At 39.0% G+C, this 15,022-nt stretch overlaps 1 protein-coding gene across 4 annotated transcripts in view; it reads left to right on the top strand.

Moving 5' to 3' along the window:
* HERC4 (HECT and RLD domain containing E3 ubiquitin protein ligase 4) overlaps positions 1-14,412 on the top strand; it is a 64,711-nt gene extending 50,299 nt beyond the window's left edge. For 3 of the 4 annotated variants that reach the window (XM_075610886.1, XM_075610885.1, XM_075610887.1), the window contains 8 exons: positions 22-189; positions 289-432; positions 3,155-3,321; positions 5,136-5,202; positions 6,074-6,156; positions 9,378-9,561; positions 12,991-13,093; positions 13,809-14,412. In XM_075610886.1, the coding sequence (XP_075467001.1) occupies positions 22-189; positions 289-432; positions 3,155-3,321; positions 5,136-5,202; positions 6,074-6,156; positions 9,378-9,561; positions 12,991-13,093; positions 13,809-14,017 (1,125 nt within the window). In that variant the 3' untranslated portion in view covers positions 14,018-14,412. Of the gene's footprint in view, positions 1-21; positions 190-288; positions 433-3,154; positions 3,322-5,135; positions 5,203-6,073; positions 6,157-6,898; positions 7,008-9,377; positions 9,562-12,990; positions 13,094-13,808 lie in introns of those variants that run through there. The other variant, XR_012803450.1, reaches the window with a different exon arrangement.
* Positions 14,413-15,022: the final 610 nt, after the last annotated feature.

The raw sequence follows: 15,022 nt of genomic DNA, 5'->3' as shown, positions 1-15,022 counted from the left end.
CACCATTCATTTTTCGCCTAGATGGCTGTTGACCAGGCCCACAGACAGAATTTCTCATCCATATTTCTCCCAGTGTTCGAATCAGTGGACCCTTGTCTCATTTTAATAGTGCGCAGAGATAATATCGTTGGGGATACCATGGAAGTTCTAAGGAAAACAAAAAACATAGACTACAAAAAGCCATTGAAGGTGAAGTACAAACCCTTCTATGTGGATATATTATGAGATATATTAATACTAATATTAATGTATTAATACTAACACAAAACATTTACAATATTGTTGTAGGTCATTTTTGTGGGTGAGGAAGCTGTTGATGCAGGTGGAGTGCGTAAGGAGTTTTTTTTGCTCATCATGAGAGAATTGTTAGACCCGAAGTATGGGATGTTTCGGTTTTATGAAGACTCAAGACTAATCTGGTTTGCTGACCAGGTACAGAATTTTATCTAAACTCATCAAGATAGCCTTGCTTACTTTTGTGATCTCCTTAACCATTTCATGTTCAGACAAGGATAGTGATTTCCAAAGTTTACACAGATGGCTGCACTCTTGTACTCGTCTTAATTGCCACGATTCTACTACTCCTGGGTTTTGGGCCTGGCTTAGGAGAAGCTAAGCAGTATTAAAGGAAACTGATCACTTTTTTGTGTTCATCTATGTATGGAATTATACGTTTCTGTCTTTTACCAAATAGATGCCAAATTACTTCCATGTGTACAGCATACAAAAATAAGAGCGTGAGAATACGACTGGTCCAAGTCAGTCTCATGCTACTGTTGGTCACTCGAGCATGCCACCAGAAACATGCAACAGAAAAGTGCAACTCCAACACACACAAGCCAGCACTTTAACCATTATCGCCCAGCATACAGTGTTTCCACTGCAGCAAGGGATTCTGGGAAATGACATGCAAATGAGCACACAGTGCCACCTTTTGCTTCAAATCCATTTTGATATGGACCCCTATAAGCTTATGCTTACTGCATTGCACAGCTTTTCAGCACAGCCTGGGTTAAGATGCATAGCCAGTAAATCTACCCACAGACAGCTATTCGACCTATTGAGTCTTATCAGTGTGAGGCTGGTTATACTGGCTTTGAAATTTATATATATTTGTTCGACTTGCAGACAGTCCATTAGAAAGATCAGATCATTTAACAGCCTTTTGGGGCAATTTGACCACAGAGAAGGCTTCCTCGTGTCAGGCCTGTTTAGGAATTTTTAGGTTTTTATGGGGTTTGAAAAGCATTGGTGTGGTGCGTGAGGATAAAAGTGCTAAATAAAAGACACTGCTCACTTACCTAATCACGCTCCATCCGTCACACAACAAATGAACTGTTGTTAAACACAGTCATCTTTTATATATTTTAGTAGCAGTGCACAAGCTAGTGTTTTTGAGTTGGTTGCACCTAGTCCGGCTGGATCGCAGAACCCAGACTGCTCAAGTCTATGGGGTAAACCATTGGATTTCATCCCACTCCTTGAACCCAGCCAGGCTATCTTTTGGGGATAATTAAAGCTCTATTCTATTTGTATGTACAGTATGTAGTCTAATTGCATTCTCAGGTTTGTTAATTCCTTGGTATTTACTGAAATCTGGTGCGCTTTGAAAGTTTAAAACCACTGAAATAAAGAATAGGGTTTAAGTGTTCACCCACCCAGTTCAGATGTCAACATCTATAAGGACTGCATTATTTTCTTATATGCAGCGTTCAGACTCATATTTTCCAAATAGTGAAATTCCATAAGACACTTTTAGGCACCAGAAGACAAGTTATGGCCCATTCACTTAAATGGGTTATAAGGTTTCTTTCAGCACCGGACTAGCACTGCTTACTAAACATGTGCCCTTAATCTCCCTTTTATTTCCAGACACAAATACCGCTGTAATTTTTGATTAGTGTATCTGTTTGTTTTAGAACATGAAACTTTACTCTCATACTTTTGTTTGTTTTTTTTTAAGTGCATTATCAACCTTTTTTACAGATGTAGCAGTCTTCATTTCTCCCACTGATGACACAACATAATGTGTTATAGGATTCAATGGCCACGATAACAAAGAATATGGCAAAATATCCCACAATAATGCTCCAGTGTTAACCTTAGCTACATCTGTATTTGTATAATAAGAAAAATAACACCGCTCATTAGATGCATGGCAGAGCAAAACAAACGTTCCCATCTTTTACAAAAAAATATTTAAATTCCATATATTTATAGCCGATCATGCGGAATGAATCTTCTGTAACACTCAAGAAGTGTAATTTCAATATTATTAGTCAATATTCAGTGACTGGAGTCCATGAATCCAAGTGCTATAACTGTAGTTGGGGACCAATGAAAATGCTTGTATTTACACAATGCCAGTTCTCGTATAACAAGTTCAAAAAGGTTCCTGTAAGTGGCACAGGTTATCCATGAAACATGATTTAAAACCTTTCAACGCTTTTCATATGGATCATACGGAACATGTTGAGAATGTCATATCCCTCTTGTAAAAGACTCTCTGGGGCACCAAAGTAGTTGCACAAAATAAAAACGTGAGACAGTATTACTTTTAGATTTATAAATTACACAGTTATATACTGTAGAGACCTATTCACTCAGTCAATGATTCATATACAGTACACTGAACCGCACATTCACACAGGCTCCGTTACACATATTTACATATTCTATTTATCCCTACAGTCTCCTTGAAGTTGCAATTCTTCAAGTGGTTTTTGCTCATTTCAGTGAACATATAATTAAACAAACATTAAAATACAAGTCACTATAAAAGAAAAAAAAACCAAGGGAACACTATGGATGTTACATAAGCATAAAAAAAGCATATAATACAGTTACACTTTTTCACAACAAATATTGATAGTTACATTATTCTATACATATGAAATTATAAGCATGACGAGTTTCACTTTACTTCCTGGTTGTCTTGTCTCATTCATTCCATTATTTATACAGTATATAAATGTTCCTATCTAGTAAAGCTTATTTTTCGAACTGCCATGTCTTCTAATTTTAATTGTATGTCATAGTTATATTTCAAACAGAAATCTTTTAGAATACTTTGCCTGGTAATATTTTAACATTAGGAACATTATCATTATCAAGACAGTAAAAAAATAATGTTTTTGTCATCTTCCTATTTTAGACTTTTGAAGACATCAACTTGTTCCACCTAATTGGTGTTATCTGCGGGTTAGCAATTTATAATTTTACTATTGTTGATCTCCACTTTCCTTTGGCTTTATATAAGAAGCTTTTGAAAAAGAAGCCTATCTTGGATGATGTAAAAGAACTAATGCCAGATGTTGGAAGGTTAGTAAAAAGAAAACAAACATTCAACAATAGGTAATCAACATCATCACAAAGCTGTTTGTTTGTGCTGGAAAGAGTTCTATTCAGTGGACTTTCAGGCTTTGCTAACATGTGCCTATTTTGAAGGCACAACATTACAGTTAAACTAGCCACTAGTCATAATTAAACTAGACACTGACTCATCATTAATGTGCTTACCTGCATGTGATGTTCAACACCAAAAATTGTTTTGTACATAAACAGACCCTAGGGTGCATTCTGATTTAGATTTGAAGAATCACTAGACACAAAGCAGAGCAGAAGATAATTACTCTGTGAAACAGGCCACTGTGTATTACACCGATTAAACAGAAAATATCTAAATGGCGTCAGGGCGGTAATTGCAGACACTGCGTGTTTTGGGAATTGTTTGCTTTCAAAGCCAGGAAACTATTTTGGAAGGAATTTGTCGTCATTATTTTCATGTTGAAGTAGAAAACCAGAGACACATTTTTCGTTTTTGTTTCCCATGAAAGACTGATTTTGTGGTGTATTAGGTCCGTACAGATGTAGCAAGACTAAATGTTCCACCTGTGGGGGGAAAACGTAGAATCCTCACTGCGGCTTCCCCTGGCAGCGATGGGGGGGGTCCTGATTCAAGAATGAACCCCCCTCCACACGCACGCACACGCGCGCAGCCGTAGTTTTTGCTGTCTCCGGAGCCGCAGCGTTTTGCGTTTTGTCTCATGGCTCCCGAGACAGTATATTGTGCTTCCTCTGTACATGCAGTAATTGGGTATAGGTCGACCTAGTATTTAATTAATATACATAGACATTTTAATCCATTAATGGTTTTGGCATGACATTTTTACCTTTTCTTTTCAATTGGAAAGAAATACTGAATTTGGCATTAATCATAGGACACCAAGGGTGCACCTCCATGATAGACAAAGGTTTAGAGATGCTAAGTTTAGGGTCTGCTACCAGTAACCCCCTCCCCACTTGTGTTTATCATTAAAGCATTTGTCTGAGCTATAGTAATACTCCATGTTTAAAGTGAATATATACAGATATGTCATATCATATTGTCATTTGGCATCAGAATTATTACACACAGGTTTCTACTCACAAAAATGTTACAGCCAATAACGATTGTCAACAGCTACATACTTCAGTAGCCATTAATGGCAAATTAATGCCTGTCACACCTTTTGTGAGTATACTGCATAGTAGGTCATCAGCCTTCAGTGTAAGAAGTTGATAAACACATAAGAAATAGATGACTGAAACTTCAAATGGCTGATAAACAAATGCAGTTATATAAATCGAGTGATTAGTCATTTAGGTAATGATTGTGATATTTCCATTTAGCCCCTAGATCAGGGGTAGCCAACTCCAGGCCTCAAGAGCTACCAAATGGGCCAGGCTTTCAGGATATTACTGCTTCCGCACAGGTGGCTCAATCTGACTGAGCCACTGATTGAGCCACCTGTGCTGAAGCAGGGATATCCTGAAAATCTGGCCTGTTGGTAGCCCCTGAGTACTGAAATTGGCCACCCCTGCCCTAGATCAATATAAAGTGCACCAACCACAATAATGAACTACTTCATAACTTGGTAGGGGTAGTTCTAAATTAATTTAGATTGCATATACAAAATATTTTCTATTGAATGCAATTGGCTGAGCTGCTAACAGTATGTTCTTTAGTCTTATATTAGGTGCAGTCTCAATTTTAATGAAAGAACTGTTCCAGAAGCTGAACACTATTAATGTGTTAAAAAAAGCTATAAACAATGTACTCTTAACGCATCAAATATCTGTGTTCTGTTTTTCAGAAGCATGCAGCAGTTGTTGGATTATGCTGAAGATGACATTGAAGAGACATTCTATCTCAATTTTACAGTACGTCTCTCCTCCTGGAAATGTCTTGCAGATCATTCATAACATATTTAGCTGTGTTACCAAGAATTACTTAGCCAGGCACTTCCTCGCTGCTGGAAGATCTAGTTGCTCTGTAAAGTGTTTCAGGTTTCGCAAACAGCAAATATGTTAATTAACCTCACTCCTGCAGTGAACTAGTTAAAAGGGAATTCCCTCCTAGGGTCTAAATGAATCAATAATAGTAACATATTAAAAGGGTTAAATCTGGACAATTTGCTTTAAACAAAAAAATATTATTACAAAATCGGACAGCAAGAAGTATTTTTGAGAGATATGATATGCTGAAACATGGAAGGCTTGGCCTCTCCGCTGGCTAGTCCCTCGTGTGATATCAATGTATGCTGAGTAAGAGAACACGCATGCACACCTCATCTTTATTAGTCTTCTGACAGAGACAGAGTGGGGTAAGGGTACAGAAAGCACTTGATTGAAAAGCATTCTCCCACTCGGGTATCCAGTGAAAATAAAAACAATGTTTATTTCCAAAGAAAGCAAGATGTTTGTTTTAGGCGCAATTACATTTGTTTAAGGAAAGCAATTAGAGTATAAAGATAGTGGCTCATATTTTCATAGGATACCTACCGCTTGAATGAGCCCTAAGGTGTTTCCTGGCACTGGAAGGTTTCTATTACAATACCTAATGTGGGCCATAATATTTTGCCAGCTAAGAGGGATTGCACATTAAAGGTGTTAAATGTAAATGGTGCGTATGGCACATAATTGTATGTTGCATTCTCCGATACATAATGGGGTGCTAGTTTTGTGGAAACCTTTACCTGTTGTTTATATAGTCCCTGTACATAGACTGTTTGTCATTTGGCTCCTGTAACAGATCACAGTTGAAAACTTTGGCACTACGGAAGTCAGAGAGCTAATTCCAAATGGTACTGACACTCCTGTTAACAAGAAAAACAAGTACGTTTCTAAATACTTCATATGTTCTCATTGATTACATAGCAATCGGATATAAAAGATGTTAGAAGGATGTTCATTTAAATCATCTGATAAATGTGATCCTTTACTTTCCAAAAATGCACTTTTGTTGATGTCGGTCTTTACCAGGCCATACTGTGCCCTCTAATTCTTTCTTTTTTGTTTTATTTTTTCTTAATGTGTGCTGCATGCGTATATAGAAACATTATCTCTGCTTTATCTGTTGTGGTCATTCCAATAGCACTTTTTAGGTCTGATCATTTAAAATCTTGTATTGTTTTATCCCACAGTGATTTTGTTCTTTCTTCCAGATCTGGTTTCTCACTTAACTCTGCATCATAGTAATCAATGTGGCATGCTTTCATTGTTTTAACATTTTCAAGAAGAACGCAATAAAGAGTATTATTTTTAGGCCTACATTTGAAAAGCTATTAAACATAATACGAAGAAACTGTATTATGCTAAATGAAATAATGGCTTTATTTTATTGCCACTACATTATAGCTCATATTTACTAAGGGGTGCTGTGCCATAGGACACCTTGCAGCCCATTTAAGTGAATGTTGCTAGGTAGAACAGCAAAACCGTGATAGAGCAAACTCTTTAAATGTCTCAAGTTTTGGAATTCTGTCTGATCCAGTGAACACTTAATTACAGTAATATGACTATCCTTCAATGGTTGTTTTGAGACAGGCCTCAAACTAACCAGTGATCTCACCTTTAGAAAATGAAGGTACTTGTCATCATCGCCATATAACAGCAAGGGTCACAGCTGCCAAAAATTCCAGTGATGGTAAAAACTCATGACTTCCAGATAAAAATAGATGCAGACAGTAAGGCAAATTCTTCTTATCTATAGTATGAAAGGCTGATGACAGAATTATAAATGTCAGTGTGAACAAATAACCTTTGTTCATCAATTAAGACGTGTCTGAGTGCAGAAGGCGTTGGGTGTTTAGTCATTGTTCAGTTTTAAATATTGCCAACACACTGTTTATTCAGTAAGAGCACAGTTTTTGAAAGTGGTTTCCTTTTTTTGACCAGCATTTATGATGGAATCGGTCACAAGAAAAACACGGAGTTTTAAAAGTATTAAATATTTTTTATTTCTCTATAGAAATAATATTCATTTAATCAATAGACCTCAAAAGGATATTTTCTTTGCAATAATGAGGCTGTGGGTAAAACTGTGACTGCATTTCTCTATTATATCGGACAATTGACAAAGTATATGCGAGAAACCCCTAATCCTAAAGAGACAGAGATTTAGTGGTTTTCTCTGTTCTTATGAGAGAACCTGGCAGCCAGTTTATAAAATCACAAGAACCTAACCTAAATAGGTATGATGTAGCTACTCCAGAGATACCTAAGAAAAGAAGGAATCCATGCGATCAGCATAGGAAGTAGAAGTGATATACTGAAGAATGTGTCTTTGTAAAGTGGTAGTGTTGTGTAGAAGAGAGCACAGCAGACTTGAATTGAGAATGGTTTATTGCCAATATAGTTCGACGTTTTGGCTGAACCCAGGAGCCGCCATCAAGGCGTGCCATACCTTGATGAAGGCTGCTGTGTTCAACCGAAACGTTGGACTATGTTGGCAATAAACCACCCTTTTAATGCAAGTCCATTGTAACCTCTTCTATACAACAGCTGTTTTTTTTGCATATAATTACCATAGTACATAACTAGTAAATATTAACTCTGAGAAAACGGCTATTCCTGTTTTGGGTAACATCACGTTATTTGCCTTGATTTAACAGAGCTTTGTAAATCTAGGCCTACAGGAGTTCTAATCAAACTCAACAGACAAAAGATTTACTAAGACTTGTAGAGAAATGATGATAAACAAAGAGAGCATTGAAGTCTACAGAGCAAGAAACCTTGGAAAAACGGACATAAAAAATAAGGAAATAAATAAAATGTTTAAAAGAAGGATGAGCAGAGAAAAAGAGATTGTGATGGGGAAGTAGAGAAGGTTGATGAGATTTAGAGAATGATGTTGGGCAGTGAAAACCAGACTGGAAGAGAAATGCAATGGCCGGTATTAAAAGATATGACAAAAGCTAGAGAGATACAAAACTTTTCAGGGTTAACCAGTTAGAGAAGCAAAAAGGTACAGTGAATGAGAGGAGAGTAGTGAAGATAGGAAACAAGTTAGTAAAGAAAGATGTGCTAGCTGGGAGATTGACAGAGGCCCTTTGGCAGGGGGTGTTGCATAGTGATTTTAGGCAGTGCCCTCTTGACGGTGCCAACGGTGCCTCTGCACCGAATCCTACGGTTAGAGGCCCCGCGCTCCTCCCCACAACAATGAAACTGATTGCTGGGGTAGAGTGCGGGGGCCTCTGTAACTCTCTTACCTTCTCCTTCGCCATCTCCTCCTGCAGGGTCCCTCATCATGGCGCCATGGTGTCAGATAACATCGCGTTGCCATAACAACGTAACGTCACATGGGCCACAGGGCGCCCCGTTGCCATGACAATGTGATGTGACGTCCCGTTGTCAGGACAATACGACACCGTTTGATGTCGGGCGCCATGATGAGGGACCCTGCAGGAAGAGATGGCGAAGGAGAAGGTAAGAGGCCCTGCATCACATGTCTGCACCGAGCCCTGCAATTTTCCCAGCCAGCCCTGTTTTTAGGCCTTCTGTAGTATTTGAATATTAATTTGAATAAAATAGTCTGGGGAGGTCAAAAATATAAAATACTTGGGAATCAGACAGAATTTTTAGGAGCCAGTGTTTTGAGTGAGGGAGGTCGAGGGGGTGGGGGTAGGCTACCTGCCCCACGCGTTAGCAGCTCTGTGCTACAGTGTGTCTGTCAATACAGTGTGTCTGTTATCTGTGACACATGCAGGCACACTGATGCACACCCCTCACCTGCCACAGTATACATTGAGTGCAGGTATGTGCTTGCGGTGCTCGAGCGCCTCTGCCAACCGCTGTCTGATTTCGTCCTCGACTCTCTCCCCCCACCCCTTACACGCCACACTAAGCGGCGCGTCAGTGAGTGGCCTGTCAATGACCACCACGGCTGGTTACAGCACACCCGATCGGGCTTTGATAACATGCTATGAAAGCATGCTGTGGAGCGATGTTGCCGGTCACAGCGGTAATTGACAGCAAAGGCGCCAGTGGTTACATTTTAAGCGCGCCCTGGATTTTTCGACCCCTGAAAGTAATATATATTTGTTTTAAATTCACAGACACGAATTTGTAAATGCCTATGTGGACTACATCTTCAATATCTCAGTGGCTTCCTTATTTGATGCATTTTGTACAGGCTTTCATAAAGTGTGTGGAGGTAAAGTGCTTGAGCTCTTCCAGCCAAATGAGCTGCAAGCCATGGTGATTGGCAACACAAACTATGACTGGAAAGAACTAGAGATAGTAAGTAAACGAACTCTGTTTTCTTTGAGTGGCAATCGCTCTGGTTGTTTGTATGTGTATTATATCTGTAATCTAAAAGTATTAAAATACTGTAGACACACACTACTACATCATATGTGCTCCTTCTTCTCTGCCAGCCAGGTATTAAAAAGGAATAATGACCAGTATGTAGCATACACTGTTGGGTAATAGCAGTCCATGCCATGTTATTTCTTATCACCATCCTCAAGAATGCATGGCCCTGGTAGTAACACTAGGGGGAGAAGCAATAATATATTGGCCTCAGAATTTGCAGCACAAAATGTAACACAACAGAAAACAAGGTGGAGAAGTGTGATGACAATAGTGACACCGCTTATAGGTCATTGCGGAGACCTCACCTAGAGTAGTGTGTTCAGCTCTGGATCTCCAGAAGGACAAATACATTACAGATTGTGCAAATAAGGGAAATTGAAGGACCTTGATATGTACAGCTTCAAAGAGAAAGAGATACAGGGTTATGATAAAAGCTATCAATAAGTACAGGAGGGATGAATATTTCAGAGAAAGAGAAGTGCTAGAATAAGAAGTAATTTTCTAGCTCAGTGTTTTTCAACCTTTTTTTGGTTAAGAAACCCCAAGTGAAATTCTGTGGAGGCCCCAACCATCTCTAATAGCAACTCCGATCAGATGTATTGTAAGTTCTTCTGTATTTGTTACCATTTTGAAATGGCCAGAAAATTGCAGGGAATCCTTTAGGGATGGCCGAGGAACCCTGGTTTAAAAACACTGCTAGAGGGAGGAAGACTCGGGGAAATATGAGGAAGCATGTCTTCACAGAAAGGGTGCAGGATTCATGGACTAGCCTCACAGCAGAGGTGCTAGGGACTAGTACAGTAGGGCAGGAGTTCTCAACTTCAGTCCTCAAGAACCCCCCCCTCACTCCCACGCCCCCAACAGGTCAGGTTTTCAGGATATCCCTGCTTCAGCACAGGTGGCTCAATCAGTCACAGACTGAGCCACCAGTGCTGAAGCAGGGATATACAGAAAACCTTGCCTGTTGGGGAGGTCTTGAGGACTGGAGTTGAGAACCCCTGCAGTAGGGGAATTAAAAATGCTTAGGATACACACAAAGCTATCCTAAATATAAAAGGAAAACAAGGATGTTTCTATGTTACCCAATCACATTGAGTACTTTTATCTGTAGAAAAGATAAGTCTTTTTCAAAATAAAAGGAATTTCTTTAAGTTGTAAGATCACAACCATGCAATAAAAACATCAGAAATACTGCTCTAATACTTTCCCTTTTCAAATAAGTTGAGATATGCTGAATTAGAGCACAGTGCCACTAGTTTGGATTGGTAAGGGAGTTCTTGCACTTAATTTTTTAGGACTCTAGCACTGATGCACAGCAGCAAGGCATTGTGGGGTGTGACTTTGGAAGCTCCCGCAGTAATTGGCAGCTGTATCACCCATGCTGTGTGCACACACTGAGGTGCAGTTTGGGGCGTTATTAAGCGTGTATTTCCCCCGCGAGCACAGCACACTATACAACATGCGATCGGGCAAACCGTTTTGTTAGCAATAATGAGTAGATAATATGATTTATTAATTAGGGGTTCACAGAACAAATATCTTTAGCAGGAAGTACACAATGTAAAAAGATGTTAGGAGCCACTGGTCTACTCCGGGCCCTCCCAGTACAGTAATGCAAATGTCTGAACCACAACCATAGTTCTGTATCCTTCTATGTCCTGCAGAAGAATCTTAGTGGAGATTGGCAAGACTTTTTAGGGGCTCCCTTAATGTCTTAATTTACATTTGACTGAAAGAAAGAAAAATTCTATAGCCCAGGACCACAAAGTTCTGTTAAGTGACACCAGGTGTTGTTAACGTTAGTCACGGTGAGCTTAAAGCTGCAGTTCTAGCTGCCATTTAAAAAAAAAAATTCCGTCAATATGTACATCAATACAATCTGCACACTGACAAGTGATTAGCTAACTTGCAGATCAATCAGTTCTCCTGTAATCGATCGATTTGCTCGGGGTTATTGCTGCAAAACAGTACCCACAATGCAACGTTCTGTGGGGAAGATCATGTGACCAGGCAGTTACTAGATACAATTGGTGCACTGCTAGAGAGAGGGCGGGGCTTAAAAGACAGAGCCTGTCTCGGAAGAGGATGTGACTTCTAAATGGTTTGTACAGAAACAGAAATGCTTGCTACATTAGAATACATAAAAAATGTCTTTTAAAATAGTTTTTTTTTTTTTTTTAACTACAAGTATTTTCTCATAGTACAGAACTGATTTATTTTAAAAAAAAATACATGTAGGATATTGTTTGAACTGCAGCTTTATCGTCAAAGGCCAATAACGCAATGTTAAGTCATGTTTTGTACTGTAAAGAGCATTGCGCTAACTGTAAAGGGTGTTAGTGATGATTAAATGCAAATGAGGTATTACAATAACTGTGCATGTCCACAAATGTGCATTAGGGTTAATGTGTGGCGTTAACGTTACATTAAGTACTTCTATTTTATTGTGAACATTTTACACTACACCCAGCCTTTTCTTTTTTTTTTTTCTGCTTGACAAAGGGCTCGCTATAGCCCGAAATGTCTGGTGTTGCTGCTCATCAATACCGATGTGTGCCTATTTTGTATACAGATTTGGAGCCAATCTATCTGCTGCACTTAAACCCTCTGCTCATTTTCTGCATTTACTTTTTGACTGCTTCGTCCTCAATTTTGATTGATATGATGCCACAGCCCTTTAGGGGTCTATTCATCATAGGCCTCGTCCAGGGTGGCGCTGAGCGGACGGACGCGCTCACGCTGGCCGCGATGAAACACATTGCGGCAATGTGTGTGGCCAGCGTGAGCAAGCGCCTGCGCCCACTCGGCGCTCAGAATTTGCCGCTCGCAAGCGCGTCACATGAGCGGTTCGCCCAATGAGGGCGAACCAGCTCCGTGACGTCGTGGCCGCACCCCCAGGCGAGCAGGGGCACGAGCGCCAGCGCGCCCGTTCCCTGCCTGGCCACAGCCTTATTGAGCACCTCCATCAGTTCTATTTTTCTGTACATGTCTAACCATCAAATATACATCACAGAAAGATACCCAATTTACAGAATTGAATACTAGTTAAAAATGAATGAAATGTGTGTGTGTGTGTGTGTGTGTGTGTGTGTGTGTGTGTGTGTGTGTGTGTGTGTGTGTGTGTGTGTGTGTGTGTGTGTGTGTGTACATACTACATTATACTGTTTGTATACATAATATTACATACTGCTAACTGTTATAACTCTGAACATGACGGCGTTTCCATAGGTTTCAATGGCAGTGATAACGCATATTACACTACATTCTTACATATTGTTTATATTCAAGATTTTGGTGGAACGTAGAGGTACAAAATGCTTAACAAACATAACCATATAATCTGGTTTTATTTAGACTACGGAATACAAGGGAGAATATTGGGCAGGGCATCCTACAATTAAGATGTTCTGGGATGTTTTCCATCAATTGCCTCTCGATGAGAAAAAGCAGTTCTTATGTAAGTATTTCTTTCATTTCATTCTAGCAATTAGATTTAAGAGCCTGAACACCAGCATTTGTTGTTGACATGGAAACTAACATATGGCAGTAGCATATATATATTTATTTTTTTCTTAAATACCCTGCTTTTGGAGCTGTATTTTCATTTATATGGTAAACTCCGTGCCAGTCAGTGTCTTTACTCACTGAGCCACTCCTTCTCCAAGTTGTGATCTTAATATAAAAGGAAATAAAAGACTGTGAAAGTTATGTAAAATCACTTTGATGTCTGTGGGAACTTGAACATCCTGTACCAAAAACATTATCAGCAAAAGACACAACATTGCAGCGCCCAGATCAGGACACTATCACACAACACCTCTCATTGACTTCAATAGGAGTGTTTGTGCGATTTATTTCCATCATTAACACACTCACATTTTAATTAATATCTCCCTCTGTTCCAGTCTCTAGCAACAGCATATTTTCCCACCTTCCACTTTTCCGTTCCTGCTAAATGTTTCACCCTGGATATACCTGTGGTGTGTCCATGAAGCTCCAGAAATTGCTAATGTATTGGTAGTGAAGCAGCAATTAATTCAGCTCTTTATTTTTTCATGTATTGCTGGGGGGGTTTTGTTTGTTTTTTTTGTGTGTGAATATTGTAAATGAATGTGCCATTATTAAGTATTGCTGCTATTTCTGTGTGATTAATTGTCATTATTTCTTAACAGTATTTTTGACTGGCAGTGACCGAATTCCTATTCTTGGAATGAAAAGTTTAAAACTTGTGATACAGCCAACAGGAGCAAGCGAGGATTTTCTCCCAGTGGCTCACACTTGCTTCAATCTCCTAGATCTTCCCAAATACACAGATAAAGAAACTCTAAAATGCAAGTTGATCCAAGCCATAGATCACTATGAAGGTTTCAACCTTGTATAAGGATTTGATGCTGAGGAATTGCTGCCGCTGGTTATTCTAGTGATTTTTGATTTATGATTTCAAATAACTGAGCAAAACAGATGTGAGGTCTAATTTTCTATTTATATTCACAGGAATTTTCTGCCGGTCATCTTTGAAACTAATAAAACAAAATGTGTACAGGCTGTGTAAGTCACACACAACATGTACTGTATTTGTTGTACATAATGAATATCTAACGTCTTTCCATCTTAAAATAAATTGTGTACTATGGATACACAGGCATCAATTTTATCTCGTATCCATTTATGTATTTCTGATCACCAAACAACATTTATTTTGTTTATAATTGTTACACCACACACACCTTGTAATCAAGATTCTGCAGAACCACAATAAAATGTTTTTACATTTAGGATCCGCTTGCTACATTTTCCATCCCTTTTATTTGATTGGGAGATTCTGAAAATGTCCTCCAATGATTATACTCGGGATCGATTAACACTGTGAAATTGTGGTTTAATTTTTTAATAACTTTACTGATTTTAAATCGGTAAGCAGTGGTTCTCAAACATCTCCACACGACCACTAGCCACACCAGGTTTTACAGTAAGAATAACATGCACTTCCACCCAGCAGCAGAATGCACCTTGTTTGAATATAAAGTGTTGGGTGGTTGAACCCTTGTCGAGCTTCAGGCCTACGGAGCGGTTTGACAACCATTGTTAAGAGTACAGTGGTGTATTTCATATATGTAATAGTCTAGAAAATAAATGTTTTCTATGAATTCTTAGAAAAGGTGCACTCAATCATGGCAAATATAGCACCATAAATGTGCAGTCCCTGCAAGGTCACAAATAAAGGAACTTTAATATTAAATTGTTATTTTTCTAAATAATTATAGCTGTCAAATTATTAAAGAGATATCAATCAACTGCACTTAAACATGCCACAAACACTAGTTTGTATTAGTCATGTGAGTGACTGCCCCTTTTGAGTTATTCCAAAATGGATCTAACATTGGAC

The sequence above is a fragment of the Ascaphus truei genome, chromosome 8 (genome assembly GCF_040206685.1).
Source record: "Ascaphus truei isolate aAscTru1 chromosome 8, aAscTru1.hap1, whole genome shotgun sequence".
Lineage (NCBI taxonomy): Eukaryota > Metazoa > Chordata > Amphibia > Anura > Ascaphidae > Ascaphus > Ascaphus truei.
This window is presented reverse-complemented; position numbering and strand designations above follow the sequence as displayed.